Source organism: Chelmon rostratus, chromosome 12 (assembly GCF_017976325.1).
Source record: "Chelmon rostratus isolate fCheRos1 chromosome 12, fCheRos1.pri, whole genome shotgun sequence".
Lineage (NCBI taxonomy): Eukaryota > Metazoa > Chordata > Actinopteri > Chaetodontiformes > Chaetodontidae > Chelmon > Chelmon rostratus.
Genome location: NC_055669.1, coordinates 26,681,039 through 26,697,412, shown reverse-complemented (window position 1 = coordinate 26,697,412; position 16,374 = coordinate 26,681,039). Strand labels below are relative to the sequence as shown.

Below are 16,374 nucleotides of genomic sequence, written 5' to 3'. Positions count from 1 at the left end.
TGATACATCAAGAGAAATTCACACTTTGAGAAGTGAAATGTCCTAATATTTTGAAACATGAATTGATTAATCCTAACTATGCGCCATAATAAACAGGTGCGAGTATGATGGCGACGTACCTGAAGCTCCATGTTTCAGTGATGAGCTCCTGATTTTCACACAGATACTGAAACACTGGAAATAATTCATCTTTCTCCAGAAATCCTCTCAAAATGTTTCTAAACTGCAGGAAAAAAGAATAGTGAAAATACCAAAATAATACGTTTTGTGCATATACCATACTTAACTAATGTTTTCTACATACTGTACTGTTTCCATCATTGAACTGAACTCTTCTTTTGATCACTTTGAGGTCCAGTTAACTCCGCACATTATCAGTGAGGGTCACTATGAATGACTCCCTTTCTTCAGACCTCATCATGGACTGACGATCTAAATGTGTCACTCATGTCAATAATAATACACTGTGTGTGTGTGTGTGTGTGTGTGTGTGTTGTGAGGAAATACTGAGTAATAAATGTGGAGTATACAGCAGCTACAGTGGAACTCAGCTGTGTGCAGCTACCAGCTGTTTTTGGGTTTTTACATCAGAACAACAGTTTGGCCCTCTGTGGCGCCCCCTCATGGTTGTGTACACCCACTCAGGACAGAAACACCATGATGATCTGAATCACCTGTTTTTTCCTCACGCTGTCCCACTTCATGATGTCCTCAGCTGAGCATCAAACAGGCAGAAAGAAAAGAGAAAATGATTCTACAGACACAAGTGAAGAGACAGCAGCTTGTGTCTCTGCTGCAGATCAGCCACTGTCTGTCCACACGTTTAGAACGGTGAACCTGTTGGAGGTACTTTGTAAGGTTTCTGCAGTATTGATCTACTTTTACTGTGTTTGTCACCAACGTCTCTGATTTTTGATTTCAAAACAAATACTGTAAACATCAGCTTTTCTTGATCAAGAACCAAAAACATATTTAATCAAAGTAGTCGTTCTAGCCTCATTAAGCTGCTTCAGGGCCCAAAGGTAAAGGTGAGCTGCTGTCCCCTGTTGACCCCCAGTTCTTCCTCCAGTTCTGCAAATCATCATATGTGAACACAAAACGGAAATAATAAAGGTTTTAAAAGTAAATCGTGACATAGTGACTTGGATCAGATAATGGAGCAGGACTCCCTGAAGGACTGAGGCTGTGCTCTGTTTCTGTGTTAGTTTTGTATATTTTGTCACACACATCTCAGACTCGGTTAATGTGAAGCGTTCAGGCCTCTGAGCTGCTGCTGCTTTTGCTCTGTTGGAGATCTGTATGTGTGGAAATCCTTGCAAACCAATGGTTTACAGTAGCAGCTGTAAAATTGAGAGTATTTGCACACAGGTATACATGCAGCGCCGTCAGTGGTAGTAGCTTTATAAAAAAAAAGTTCCAGAGGTGGGAAGCAGCAGGATATATTTAATACAAGCCAGACTCCCAAACAGCTGATTGACTGTGTAAAAGGACAATAAATGAGAATATATTTCTACCACACAAACAGCATCCAGACCTGCAGTGAGGGTTAGTCATCTGTGTGATGCTGTGAGTGTGTCAGTGTCTCTTTAACAGGCTGACGCTGCTTCCTGCCGCAGACACACCAGCCTCGCCTCTCTCTGCGGCGGCTGCCTGCTACAAACAACCGACCCCCCCGGAACACAGAGGTACACAGGACCGGGACCGGACCGGACCGGATCGACAGAAACCATGACAGAAACCACCAAAACCCACGTCATCCTGCTGTCCTGCGGCAGCTTCAACCCCATCACCAAGGGACACATCCATATGTTCGGTGAGCATCTGCGCTGGAAGGGTGGGGGGAGGGGGCAGGTGTGTGTTATTAGAAGATAAAGATCTCCTGAAACCTCGCAAATAACAACATTACACGCCCGAGCTGAAAATGAGGAAAATACAAATGAGGTTTGGTGGGTCGCGTCTGGTCGCTGTCCGGTAGGGAGGTGCTGAAAAGGGCGACGGCTCCGCATCCGGCAGAATAAATACATTACAAGACAAAAACACAAAAAACACACAGGAAAAACACAAAGTAACCCGGCTCATCGCAGTCTGAACGCGGTTTAAGACGGAAAAGACGGAACTGTTGGGCGTTAAAGCTCCGCAGGCCTGGCGCGGCGTGTGGCGCAGCCCAGAAACCAAGAGGTCCCTGACGGATCGTCCACAGGCTCAGTCCGATCAGACAGACATGATGCGAGACAGACAGACAGACAGACAGACAGCAGCATCAGGGTGGAGGCAGCTCCAGCAGCTCCAGCGGCTCCAGCAGCAGGTGGTGCCTTGCTCAGCGGCGCTTCCTGCGCATTAAAGAGGAGCTGACAGGCCTGATGAGAGCAGGTGAAGCTGCGCTTAGAACAGCAGCAGATGAATTATTCAGAGGGAAAAATGAAGATTTCTCAGGCTGCTTCTTTTATCCTGACAGAAGTTATTACAGATGTGTTGATCACAAAGTGCATCAGTAGTAAAGTGCACTTAATGATTTTCATCATTAACAGGAGTCCTTTCATTTTTAAGCTACAAATGTAATTAATTTACCCTTTAACAATGATGTAATCACACCAGGTTAAGGGGTAACTAATGGATGAAAAGATAATAAAGAAATATCGGTAGACATTAAGGTAGTTTTAGCAGATGATCTGCTGTTTGTGGGCAAAAACTGCTTAAAATATGTAATATAATATAATATAACATAATAACCTTAAATGAGCCTTAATTTCAGTAAAGGCAAAATCATTGAGGGCTTTTGCCTTTAAAAGGCCTTTAATTTCTGGAGGAAGTATTATAATTGATTAATTTATCCAAAACTGTACCCGAGGCGAGACGAATCCTTCAATTTCCACCTTAACTAAAAAACTACAGTCCTTTATTAATTAACAATGTAAAGATATTTTAAACATTTTAAGGAGTATTTACTCCTTACAAAACCTGATTTAAATATTATGAATCAGAATAAATACAGATAGAGGGTACCTGAGAGTGGACAAAACAGCTGAAACACCTGAACACTCCCAGGAGTACTCTGAAGTCTGTACTACATCGTTACATGAGTACTCTGTGGTCTGTACTACATCGTTACATGAGTACTCTGTGGTCTGTACTACATCGTTACATGAGTACTCTGCGGTCTGTACTACATCGTTACATGAGTACTCTGAAGTCTGTACTACATCGTTACATGAGTACTCTGTGGTCTGTACTACATCGTTACAGGAGTACTCTGTGGTCTGTACTACACCGTTACATGAGTACTCTGTGGTCTGTACTACATCATTACAGGAGTACTCTGTGGTCTGTACTACACCGTTACAGGAGTACTCTGTGGTCTGTACTACATCATTACTTGAGTACTCTGTAGTCTGTACTACACTGTTACATGAGTACTCTGTAGTCTGTACAGCGCTACATGAGGACTGAGCGGTCCTGGGTGGGACCACAGCCAGACTTTGAGCCAACATGGTTTTGATCAGTGCGTCACAGAAGCAGCGAAGATAATTGACGTCTCAGTGATTACACCTCGTGCAGTCGAGTGTTTGCTGAAATGAACATTCACCAGTAGCCATGTTTAAACAGTAAGGCAGGGTCAGAGTTGACCAGGTGAGGATGTTTCCATACTGAATGAATCCGGCACAGTTCACCTGCGTCACCAAGCTCACCTCTCTCAGGTCGTGCTCCATTCACTGATTTGGTGTCGGTCACTGCTGAAAGCAATACAAAATCTACAAAACGGATGAAAGATGAATAATTCAACATGTTCTGACTAAGATGATTTAACATTTAACTGGAGTCAGTGGTCACCACCGCCCACAGCGCCCACTAGTGGTGACAGCAGCTCACGTCTTGACCAGCCAAGACTGAAGAACTGAAGCTGGTTTCATCACCTACACAGTAAAATTCAGTGAGATGCTTAATTATTCGTCACTAGACTCCATCATGGAAGTGTGATAAAATATCATATAATATAAAAAGATCAAAAGAGCAGATTTAGGCGGAAATGGATGCGGTGTTGAAGCTGGCGGGAAGGTTCATGGTTTGGTGTCGACTGTGTGTTGTCCAGCTGTATCATTGTGACCTATCAGAGCACAGAGAATCAAAGCGTGTGAGCTCCCTGCAGCAGGTTTTCAATCACAGGGTCTGTGACGGTGGATTAAAATGAATTCAGACAGATTTCCACACCTGAGCTGAGCTGAGCTGAACACATGGACGAGCGCCGCGTTCACGTCAAACTTTCCTCCTCAGACTCAGATGTGGATGTTGGGTTGATGCAGCAGCAGCACAGCAGCCATGTTCCCTCCATGACCTATTTTCACCAGCAGCTCCTCCTCCTCTGTAGCCTCCTCTGGGCGATGTCGCATTCTTCTTTATGAAGCTCTGCTCCACAGCTGCAGGTGTAGATGGAGAAGGAAAATGAACGAGAAGGCCACAAAACATTTTCTTATTTCATCAGTGACATAAAGCACAAAATAAACACTGAAATCTGAAATTGAAGCTGCGCATATTATATTTTAAATAAGTCCTGCATTCAAAACAACAAAACATTCAAACTGCATTGTGGATTAATATTCCTGCTGCATTCATGTGGATGCTGCATTTTACTGCTGTAGATGTTTCAGCTTGAGCTCATTTGAACCACTTTTTATACTCCTGGCTAGTTTAATCTGCAGTGGATTGCTAACGTGTTAGCATCGTCTACATTGTGTTTACAGGCGGTTCTGATGTTTCAGGAGTGACGAAGCTCCAACGAGCTGAAGTGATTGGGTCGTTATGACGTCAGTGGAACCTTCTGACTCAAAGCTCCACCGAGCAGACTGTCAGTTCATTCATTGCCGCAGCAGCTGTTTCCTCTTTCAATCACTGGTTTCGTTGCTGCACAAAACTGAACTCAGAATGTTTGTTCAATGACTGAAACCTGTGTGAGTGCTGAAAATCATCAGGTGCTGAAAACTGACATCAAACGTCTGTCCGCATTCATAATCGGGATTAAAAGCCTGTTTCAGGCTTTATTTTAGGCCTCGTGCTACATTAAAAAGTGTTTGGTAGAAAAGCTCAAAGGTATTTCTCAAAGCTTCCTCACCCTTCTGGCAAACCAGAAATGTTGCTTCAAGTTGTTTCTTCTGAAATCTCTGTCAGAAATGAGCGATGACGTCAGTTTAACGAGGTTTAATGAGGGCGAAGCACCGACCGGCTCCACGTTATCGAGTGAATAATCTGAGTCATCAGCACAGGAACAGGAAACAGTTCCTGTTCACTCAGATACAAACACTTCAAACTACGAGGATCCGACCTCGAGCTCACCAACCTCCTCCTCAGCATCATCACAGCTGAAACAGGACAAGATTAATTGAATTATTAGGATAAGACAAGATAAGATGTAACTTTATTAATCCAACGCCGGGGAAATTAGGGTGTTACAGACAGCAGCAATAGTAACAGGAAATGAAATAAAAATACAGAATACAAAACGGGAAAATTAACTATATATATATATATATATATATATATATATACACACACATTTATGCAAAAAGAGTATAAAAAGAATATTTCCCATGGAAAAATTGGAATATGGAAATAACACGATATTAAAACAAACTAAGCAGAAGACTCAGTCTCAGTGTTTCAGAGCTGAGCTGATCGACCTGTTGAATCAAATAATTATGTTGACAAAAGAATATTAACACTGATCTGACATCTGCTGCCACAGAACAACACTCAGACTGAAACTTTCCCAACAAGTCAAAGAAAAAGTCCCCATTAATCACCTTCCTGCTCAAAGAGCTTGTTAGCATCACTGTCGCCACGGTAACAGACCGTTCAATAGCTTTCCTTGTTTGCTGGGAGCTTTCAAAATAAGAGTCAGCAGCTACGAGTCAAGGAGTCACTCGGTGGAAGATGTTGCTGCTGCTTCATTCAGTTCAAAGATAAAAGAATGAGTGTTGTTTGTCAGAAAAAGGTTTGTCACATTAAAGAAGCTGCAGTCGCTCAATTTCTTTCTTTGTGCACTTTCTGCAGTGGAGGTACAAGTACTCAGATTCATTACTGAGGCAGAAGTACCAATACCACAATGTAAAATACCCCATTACAAGTAAAAGTCCTGTATCTAAAACCAGGTACAAAATTATTAAAGACTTAAAGTACAGTAGTAATAGTAATCAGCTTCATGCAGTAAAAGTACTGTCTGTGCAGTAAAATGTCTACGGTGTCTGATCTCTGATTCTATTTGACATTATTAGATTGTTCATACTGAAGCATCAATGTTAGAGCAGCATGTTGCTGTTGGAGCTGCTGCAGGTGGAGCTGCTTTCTGCTACGTCATATTCAGTTAGGTATATAACAAAAGGTCACCAGAGCAGTCTGAGGGGTCGTCAGATGATTCGTGGGAGAGAAGATAAAACAGATTTATTTTGAAAGTTCTTTGGGCTTGAAGCAGCTGAAACTGAAATGAAACCATGTGAGAAGTTTAGAGGAAAAAATGTCTTTTCTGGTGGAACTCACAACATTTTCATCCCTGAACTGTGTGTGTGTGTGTGTGTGTGTGTGTGTGTGTGTGTGTGTGTGTGTGTGTGTGTGTGTGTTTGCAGAGAAAGCCAGAGAATATCTGCATAAAACGGGTCGTTTCATCGTGATCGGAGGAATCATCTCACCGGTGCACGACTCCTACGGAAAACCTGTAAGTCATGATGGTGAACCATGAAGTCCCCTTTAATCGTTTCTAAATGTGTGTTCATTGAATCAGAAAGTAATCAGAGTAAACATTTGCTCAGGCTGCAGACAGTGTGTTATAGGCAGTGACATGTGGACCCAGCGGCAGAACTCAGGTTGGGTGGGTTCATCAGGATTTATCGTAAGAAGTTCTGCAGGCTGAGGACTGAGAGATGAATGAGAGCATCAGCGCAGGTGGAGACAGGCTGGGAGATACTGGGCAGCAGGCAGGTGGGCGGGATAAGTTTGGACCTGGAGCACAGGAGATACGTGGTTGGTCAACAGGCCTCGGCAGTCACAGTGTACAACTGGACTGAACAATGTGACGATGAGAACCGGGGTTCAAAGACTGAAGACATGATGAGGAGCAGGTGTGCTGGCTGATCCAGTCAGGAGGAGGAGTAGATGAGATGCAGGTGTGCAGGAGGATGGCCACGCCCACAGACACGCAACAAGAACAGAGACAAACAGAAAGAGACATCACAGAGAGAAGGCCACATGCAGCTCAGGCCAGGATCACAACACTGTGTGTTTCATCTGCGGAACACATTACAGGACATCCATAACTAAAGAACTAACAGACAGCAGCAGATAGCCTCAGACAGCAGAAGATAGCCTCAGACAGCAGCAGATAGCCTCAGACAGCAGCAGATAGCCTCAGATAGCAGCAGATAGCTTCAGATAGCAGCAGATAGCCTCATACAGCAGCAGATAGCCTCAGACTGCAGCAGATAGCCTCAGATAGCAGCAGATAGCTTCAGATAGCAGCAGATAGCCTCATACAGCAGCAGATAGCCTCAGACTGCAGCAGATAGCAGCAGATAGCTTCAGATAGCCTCAGACTGCAGCAGATAGCAGCAGATAGCTTCAGATAGCCTCAGACAGCAGCAGATAGCTTCAGATAGCTTCAGATAGCCTCAGACAGCGGCAGATAGCAGCAGATAGCCTCAGACAGCGGCAGATAGCTTCAGATAGCCTCAGACAGCGGCAGATAGCAGCAGATAGCCTCAGACAGCAGCACCCTGTGTGCAGCTGCTGTTGTTTTCCACTCTGCTTCCTGCTGGAATTAATGAAGCTCTTGTCCTACTTTTGCTCTGCCTCCATAGAAACACACAACATGAATAATTGATGCTACAGAAACCCAGTTTCACCCACATCAGGAGTCTTTGCTGATGTGATTTCCAGCGTCAGTACTTTACCTGCAGCTAAAACATCAACAAAAAAAACAACATATGTCAGATATTATCAGACCTGATCCAAACAGCTGACTCACTCAGGACTCTGTGATTGGCTGTTGGTTAACTACCACCTCCATGTTTTTATGTCCTCAGGCTTCTCGTAACTTTTTAACAAAGAGGTAAATGTTTTCTGACATGAATCAGACTTTTACCTGCAGACATAACAATGATAATATGTCCTCACACTGCGTGACTGTTTGCAGTATTACATGTTTTGGTGTGAAGTGTAGGCAGTGTGTGTGTCACTATATGAACACATGAAGTCACCTTGCAAAGATGCTGATCACGACTTCACAGTCAATATGTTCAGGCAGGTGGAGATGAGCACAGGTCACTCAGGTCATTCAGATATGACAGCAGGCGGCTTTACCTCGAACACGGCGTTGAAAAGTTCAGACATGCACACATGCATAACATCACCCTGCAGACGCTGCAGCAGATAGTGTGTGTGTGTGAAGCCACTGATTATTTGGATCTACATTTATTGATTTTCTTCTTGTAAATTCATTGTTTAATGATCCAGGTTTTGACTAGAATGTTTCATTGTGCTTTATGCTGAATGGAAATGACAATTACAATGTGTTCAATACTGAAAGCCAACCACCTTTACCTGAGTACATTATTCATGGTGCCGATTAAAAAGAGAAATCTGACCAAGAAGATAAATAATTCCACTGATTAATGAAAGGTGTTTATGGTTCACAGATCAGACAGATCCATATTTCTAACTAGACTGTGTCAGGAAGTGGCTCCAGGCTGGACAGAGAAAAGCAGGACACAGGACAGAGTAGGAACTAAAAGAAAGACAAAAACAGCAAAACCAAACCAGGTGGAAGCCAGAGAGCTCTGGCACACGGAGCCCAGGTGTAGCTGATCACCCTCTGCTACGCCCACCTGCAGCCACGCAGGCAGACAGGGTGGAGAGGGTGGTCACTGATGGTGGATCAGAAAACAAATGAAGCGATCAATCACTAATGGATTTCTGAGAAAGTCAAGTGAGAATCGAGGAACAATCCAATAAGAGAGCTGGGATGTGGTCAGGTGTGAGTGTTTGTGTGACGCTGTATACCTGAGGACTGACGGTGACTGTGTGTGTCCGCAGGGTTTAGTGCCCAGCCGGCATCGTCTCACCATGTGTCAGCTGGCTGTCCAGTCCTCTGATTGGATCAGGTGAGACAGCTTTTATATCTCTTTATGAAGGTGAGTCAGTCACCACAGTCTTTATGAGAGTGTGTCCTTCGGCTCTGACACGTCCTGTGTTGGATCCCTTTCTTTCTCTGTGTGGTTTGGGGCAGGGTGGACCCCTGGGAGTGTTACCAGGACACCTGGCAGACCACCTGCAGCGTGCTGGAGCATCACCGTGACCTGATGAAGGTGAGGAGATACTTCTTCTTATTATTATTTATAGTATTTATTTCTGCCCGTCAAGTTGTTTGGAAAAAGTCATGTGAGTTATTGTTGTGAATAAACTTTTTTCCTGGATGATTCCAGATAAAATGAGATTCAAACATTTTCTAATAACAGCACTGAAAAACAAAACATGATTTTAGAAGTTAATAATCTGAGAGTTTTTAAAGTGTACTTAATGGAGGGAAAAATGATCAACCTGCTGGATCAAAGGCACAGAAATCATAAGATGTGCATTTAACCATGAAGTATGGGTCATATTCCTTAAATATTCCTTAATCGGTGTCACAGCACATCATGTGAACCTGACAGCATCAGCCATGTCAACGTGCAGCAGTTACCATGGAAACCTCATCTGCGTCTGTGACTGAGATCATATACAGTCAGGTGTCGATAAAAACGCTTTGTTTCCTCAGAGAGTCACCGGCTGCATTCTGTCCAACGTCAACACACCATCAACGACTCCTGTGATTGGTCAGCCACAGAACCAGACTCCGCCCATCTACCACAACCACAACAACATGAGTCACAAGCCCACCGCCAGTGAGTCATACTTATCTCTCAGCGAGTTCTCAAGTTCACGGAGAAGTTCGTGATTTTTTCCTGTGAATGAAACTCAGAGGACAAATGATGATGATGATGATGATGATGATGTTTGGGCATTTTATGCCTCATGTTTCTCTAAACTTTCCTCACTCTGCTCAGTTAAACTGTGGGGAAAGGTCAGTGAGAGTCTGGGGAAGATCTGCTGCGTCCGCCCTCACATCGAACGCTTCACCTTCGTTGGTAAGTAGACCCCGGCGAGGATGAAGAGAGCAGAGGAAGTAACAGCAGTCAGCAGCCAGTAAACCACAGGCCAGTCTGCCGACAGCTGTATGTTAATTAATAAAACGTTTTCTGCAGTGAGATTAATTCAAAAAAAGAAATGATCCTGGTGGCTGCCTTCAGACGCCACACGTTCACCGAGCTCACCGACCATGTACTGACTCACGCTTTGTTTCACTGTGTCAGATGAAAACGCTAACCTGGGGACTGCGATGAGATACGAGGAGATCGGTGAGTGGTCTCTTCAGAGTCTGAACCTGAACAGACTGCGTGTCGTGTTTCCTTCCTGCTGTGTCTGAACTCCTTCTGGTCTGGTTGGATCCAGTAAACCTGCTGTTTACTGAGGACGTGTCTCTTTCCTGCCTGTTTGTCGTCTGTAGAGTTACGCATCTTGCTCCTGTGTGGCAGTGATCTCCTGGATTCCTTCTGCATCCCTGGCCTGTGGAAGGACAGTGATGTAAGCACACTGTAGCCCCGCCCATCCACATGTAACCCCACCCATCGCCACATAACCCCACCCCTTCGCTCTTTCCCCTGAACCCCGTCGTAAGAAGTCGTTTTGATGTCACTGACCAAGGAAACGTCTGCACAAAGAAAGCCTTATCACTCATAGCATGCAGAGTTTTTTTTTTGCTAACAAGCTAACCAGCATGCTAACATCAATGCTAGCTGTTAGCAAAAAACAATGCTAACAGAATTCAAGATTTGGACTATGTAGTTATAGGACCTATTACAATATTTTGTAATTTGAATGATTTATTTAAAAGCATGCTTGCACAACCAGCCAAGATAGGTCACCATGCTAGCTGGCTAGCTACCAGTTAGCTAACTCAGCAAGGAAGCTAACTTGTTGCTTGTTTGCTAACTGTACATTAAGTTAAAGATAGATAGATACTTTATTCATCTCCGAAGAGAAATTTGCAGTTCCAGCAGCTCAAAAGGTGGATACACAAGGGCATGCAAAATAAGAACAAGAACTACTTTCAAGTAATGAACCTTTTCAAGTAGGAGGTAAAAATACAATACAAAATACAAAATAACAACATAAGAAAAAATAGTGAAGTAAAAATAAAGAACTAGGCTATCCAGGATAAACGTCTTAACATCTGGCTATACAGGATAAACATTCAAGCAGTTAAATATGTGCACAGTAGTGCAGTTGTGCAAAATAACAGTGTGCAATAGTCGGTTTGTCCACACTTGGGTCCAGCATATAGATGTGTGTGTGATAAAGTCCAGCATTTAGATGTGTGTGTGATAAAGTCCAGCATTTAGATGTGTGTGTGATGGAGTCCAGCATATGGATGTGTGTGTGATAAAGTGCGTGTGTCCATGCTGTGTGGTGTAATTGTGTAGTGGGTTCAGAGTTGTTGTGTTGATTATTGTTTTTGTCGCCCTCCCCAAGAGGTGTTGAAGAGCCAAAATGGTTCATTCAGAGGAACGTGTTTGTGTCAGAGCGGTTTGACAATACAATACGGTAACTGATCAGCAGCAATAATTAGCATGTCAATGGAGAGTCCATGAGATGGACTGATTGCTGGTGCGACTGGTGACTTGAAGCCATCGCTTTCACCACCGACTGAAGGTCATCTTTCTGTGGTTTCAGATGGAGGTGATCGTGGGGGATTTTGGGATCGTGGTGGTTCCGCGTGATGGAGCCGACACAGAGAGGATTATGAATCACTCCTCCATTCTCCGCAAGTACAAGGTCAGAGCAAAACATGGGTGTTCACATGTGGCTCACACACCCTGACATCGATCTTTACTCTGGGAGAAACGTCCTCTTTCACTGTGTCCTCTGATCTCTGTTCTTGGTTTCAGGAAAACATCATCGTGGTGAAAGATGCGATGAGTCACCCGATGTCCATCGTCAGCTCTACCAAGAGCAGGTGGGCATATAACTCTGGCTTTGACGTGGTTATTGTCAGATATTTTCAGATGGATGTCAGTGTCATTCGGAGAAAGGTCAGATGTTTAGCCTAGCTTAGAATAAAGACTGCAGGTGAAGACTGCTGGCTTCCTCAAAAGAAAAGAAATCCACCTTCCAGCAACTCCAAGTTGTATCTGTTAGCTTAGCTTACAGTCCATCCTGTAATCAGCCGGTTCAGTCCACAGTGGAGTGAACAGAGCTCCAAGCAACAAACCTCATTATGAGTTCAGGATTCAGATGCTCCAAAGCTAACGGTTGCTAAAACCACACTGTGTCCTTTCTACAGGTCCATCTCTGCACCTGTTCAGCATCACAGCAGTGCATGTTCTCCCAGGAAGCAAATCTGTGTTCCCAGGGTTTTATGTTCCCTTGTTCAAAATTCTGTTGACACACACTAGCCCGTCTACTGTGTTTGGCTCAAAACCTTAACCCTAACCCTGGAAACACGGGACTCTGGGAAACAATAAAGTGTACATATGCACATGTAAAACTGGGAAACATGATATTTTTCTCTTTTGAGAGAGCTAGGCTAGCAGTTTCCCCCTGCTTCCTGCCTTTGTGCTGTGGTTTAACCTGTCCTGGACCCAGCTCTGGACTGAACAAACTGACTTTAAACCGATATCCATCTGAAACGTTTGGCTCTCGGTAACAGGCGCTAGGCGAGCCACCCCAGGTCATGCTAACACTACTCAGTCACAATGGTTCTTCAAGCTAACTGTCTTCACCCCATGAGCAGGTCACGTGACTGTTCACTGTTTAAGTTTCTCAAACATGAATTAATTTCATGCAGAAGGTTTTCAGTCTTCAATGCTGGAGTGACTGGGCCATAAAACAGGGGGGGTTGATAAAGACGTGAGCGCCATCTGGCTCCACATTTGATGAATTAACTGAAGGATTACGTGTTTCTTTATGGACGCATTAGCTTATCTGAAAAATGCATTGCTGTTGTATTTCATGGCTCATAAGTTTTTGATGTTTTGGAGATACATGCTTGTTATTGGACAGAGAATGTAAAATGAATGTTTGCCCCCTCCCCGTCAGACTTGCCCTGCAGCACGGTGACGGCCATGTCGTGGACTACCTGAGTCAGCCCGTCATCGACTACATCCTGCAGAGTCAGCTGTACATCAACGCCTCAGGATAGAGACAACAACCTGCCCGCATGAGAACAGGGAGAGTGGGGGGGGGTCTACCTGCAACCACCATCACCTATATAAATATAACCCCCCCAAAAAACTACAACTTCCTTCTCTGTCTTCTGTGTCAAACATATACTCTTCTTTGAGCTGTCGCTTTTCAACAGCAGCATTAGTCCCTCCTGTCTGTGTCATGTGACTTTACCATGGGGTGGGGGCTTTTCAGGATGAGCTGGGGGGTTGGAGGTGAGGCGGGAAATCCCAAAGGGCTGCAGAGGTGTCGTCGATGTATGTTTGCACTGCAGTGGTGACGGCAGTGTTTCTCACTCTCTTTGTTGTCTGTCTTTATTGATGTTTGGGGGTGCATGACACACAGCCCGGCATGCTCCGTGTCCCAAAGACCGAAGGGAAAACTCATGGCGGCATTCAGCCAAAAGGTCACAGGGTTCTGGGGCCTCGTGCAAGAACTGCGAACAGGTTTGTTGCTGAGTCGGGGCAGGAAATAATTCTTTTTAACTGAAGCCAAACCAACTCAGACTGAAAGCTAAAATACTTAAATAAAAGCAGAGTAAAACTTGTAAAACTGCTGATATTTTGTTCAGCGAGGTGCGTCATGTTCGCTTTAGAAATGCATCGTTCACAGAAACAGATGTGTGTGTGACAGAAACGCTCGCTCCTCTAGCCAGCTGAAGGGATACCTGTTGCTAGCAGACCTTGTTGCCTGCCTCTAGCTAGCTAGTTAGCATTAGCTCCATGTGCTGATTGAAAATTCTGTCTCCAGCCGACTTTTCATTATTTATTCATTATTATTTTCATTATTACACACATATTACGCATGCTGAGGCTAAGGCTAACAGTCATCACCCTCACCGTTCCATGATGGAAGGACAGCGGCAGTATTGTTCCTGTATTGCAGATACAGTTTTTAGGCCCAATATGAGTCCAGTCTGAGGAAGGAGAACACAAGTTTTTTCATTCGAACAGAATTCTCTTCTTTAGAAAAACAAAAAGTTTTATAGTCACTTCAACTTAATGACCTTCTGATTTAATCATGAAGACTTTATGGTTTTTCACTACATCTAAAACTCTGGAAACATCTCAAAGTTGAACCTTGTGTGTCAAACAGCCACACATCATTTGATCTTATCTGCTGATGTCCGGCAGGACTTCAAGTCACTGTGAACTTCTTCTATTTTTCCTCTTTGGTGACAGTTTTGTGAATGAAACTCGATGATTTCTCACAAACTGCCCTGCTCATGGAGAGGTTTGCCACTAGAACAGAAAAGGTAGACTGTCTGCATCGTGGAGCGTCCGTTGACGTGTCCATCAGACAGAAGACATGGTCCAGGTGCAGCAGCTGGACTGTACCGATCTCAGAGGTGAAGGTGGTGAAACTGCTGCTTTTCAAACAAACGTCCTGGCTGTGAACACTCAGTAAATGAGACTTAGAATCCGAATGCTAACATGTTCTTGCACGAGGCCCTTCGTCTTCTGCGCCGATTGAAGGAAACGCAGAACTTGCAGATCATCTCAGCTGTACTGAACAAATACGCTCAGCGACCGTCTCAGCCCGAGGTCCTTCTGGAGATCAAACTGTACATAGTGACACATCAATCATAGTTCAGGTCAACAGTTTAACCTCCGCGCTAAATCAGAGCTAAAGGTTTATTAGCCTGCAGGTAACTGTAGCAACAGTACTGCTGCTTCAGGCTCTGTCAGTTAACCGACCGCCAGCACTCGTTAAATCAGGAGGAGGATTGAAACACAGATGGAATGGACCGTCGTATCGCGGTGGTAACCAACTGTGGTTTTAAGGACATTGAGGAGACTGAAAATCATTTGATGTATTGATGATGATGATGATGACGATGATGATGATGATGAGAACTTTTCTAAGACAAATCCTCAGCAGCAGTGATGTTGTGGAGTCCTTTTCTTCTTCATGTGCTCCTGTTAGCTCTTCTTAGACTGCATGCTTCGACAGTTTGGTTCTGGCATGAATGTTTACCTCTCGGTAGAATATGATCTGTTGTGAATGTGTTTACAGAAAAAGAAACAACACAAAAAGTAAATATAGATCAATATGTGCTATGTGACATACAGTGGGGGTCCTCAGCACCCACGTCTCCATTTTCTATTCGCTCTGTAAATGTACAGCCGACCAACGCCTCATCAATGTGAAATGTGCAATGATTTATGCATTTGTTCATGTTTCCTGTGTGTGTGTGTGTGTGTGTGTGTGTGTGTGTGTGTGTGTGTCTCAGCTCACTTTTTGTTGTACCATGTAGCTGAAAATGAACTTTGTTTTCTGTATTGATCTGCTCTCGTTGACTTCTGTTGATTGTAAACTGTGATGCACTCTTAAAAATGATGTCATTAAATATGACACATACTTTTAATGACATACATTTTTAATGTGTGTGTGTGTGTGTGTGGTTTAGGGTTTCTGGGCACAGCTGCGTGACTACAGATCAGGACCACATTTAACAACAACAGTTAAACAGCATTTCTAGAACTGATGACATCATCAAAGAAAGAAAGAAACTGAACTAAATTTGTTCACGTTCTGTTTTCTTCTGGATTTTCGTTCTTTTCATTTTCTTCCCTCTGATGTTTAAATGAGCTGCTGCCTGAATGAAATACTGCTTTGATGAAATGATGTTCACTTCTCAGTGATGGAGCTCTGTTGTCCAATCCAGAAAACATTCAGTCGTGTGTGAGCTGAGATTCAAAGATGGATCATCAGGTTTATAATAACTAACCAGTAGAATGACAACACTGATTCTGTTTCTGAAAACTCGCTCTGCTGTGTGTAGACAAATAATAGTCTGATTTTAGTGGTTAAATAGTCCTAATCTGCCAGTTTTTGAGAAGAGATACGAACTTTAGGCCTGACAGGAGACCAAAGTCACAATCTGATGCAACAGCAGAGCCCTGAGCACACAGCAGAGCTGGACTCAGAGGACGGCATCAGCCCGATCACATCAGAGTGGACGACAAAGACGCCTCAGCTGGACGCCTCGTCACGTCCTCACAGAAAGACATTAACTCTTCATTCTTCATCCCGATACTACAATAAAGTTTATTCTGTACAAATTTGGCCACA

The 16,374-nt window shown here is 43.9% G+C and overlaps 1 protein-coding gene across 1 annotated transcript; it reads left to right on the top strand.

The window, feature by feature from the left end:
- The first annotated feature begins 1,728 nt into the window (after positions 1-1,728).
- nmnat2 (nicotinamide nucleotide adenylyltransferase 2) lies at positions 1,729-13,276 on the top strand. The gene is made up of 11 exons (XM_041949877.1): positions 1,729-1,813; positions 6,612-6,700; positions 9,073-9,140; positions 9,266-9,344; positions 9,794-9,920; positions 10,083-10,163; positions 10,389-10,433; positions 10,583-10,659; positions 11,809-11,910; positions 12,024-12,091; positions 13,174-13,276. Exons 1-11 carry the CDS (start codon positions 1,729-1,731, stop codon positions 13,274-13,276), a joined length of 924 nt encoding a protein of 307 aa, XP_041805811.1.
- Positions 13,277-16,374: the final 3,098 nt, after the last annotated feature.

Coding starts and splice junctions, on each gene's coding strand:
- nmnat2 (XM_041949877.1), top strand. CDS start 1,729: ATGACAGAAACCACCAAAACCCACGTCATCCTGCTGTCCTGCGGCAGC. Junction 9,921..10,082: donor GAGTCACAAGCCCACCGCCA/GTGAGTCATACT, acceptor CACTCTGCTCAG/TTAAACTGTGGGGAAAGGTC. Junction 12,092..13,173: donor GTCAGCTCTACCAAGAGCAG/GTGGGCATATAA, acceptor CCTCCCCGTCAG/ACTTGCCCTGCAGCACGGTG.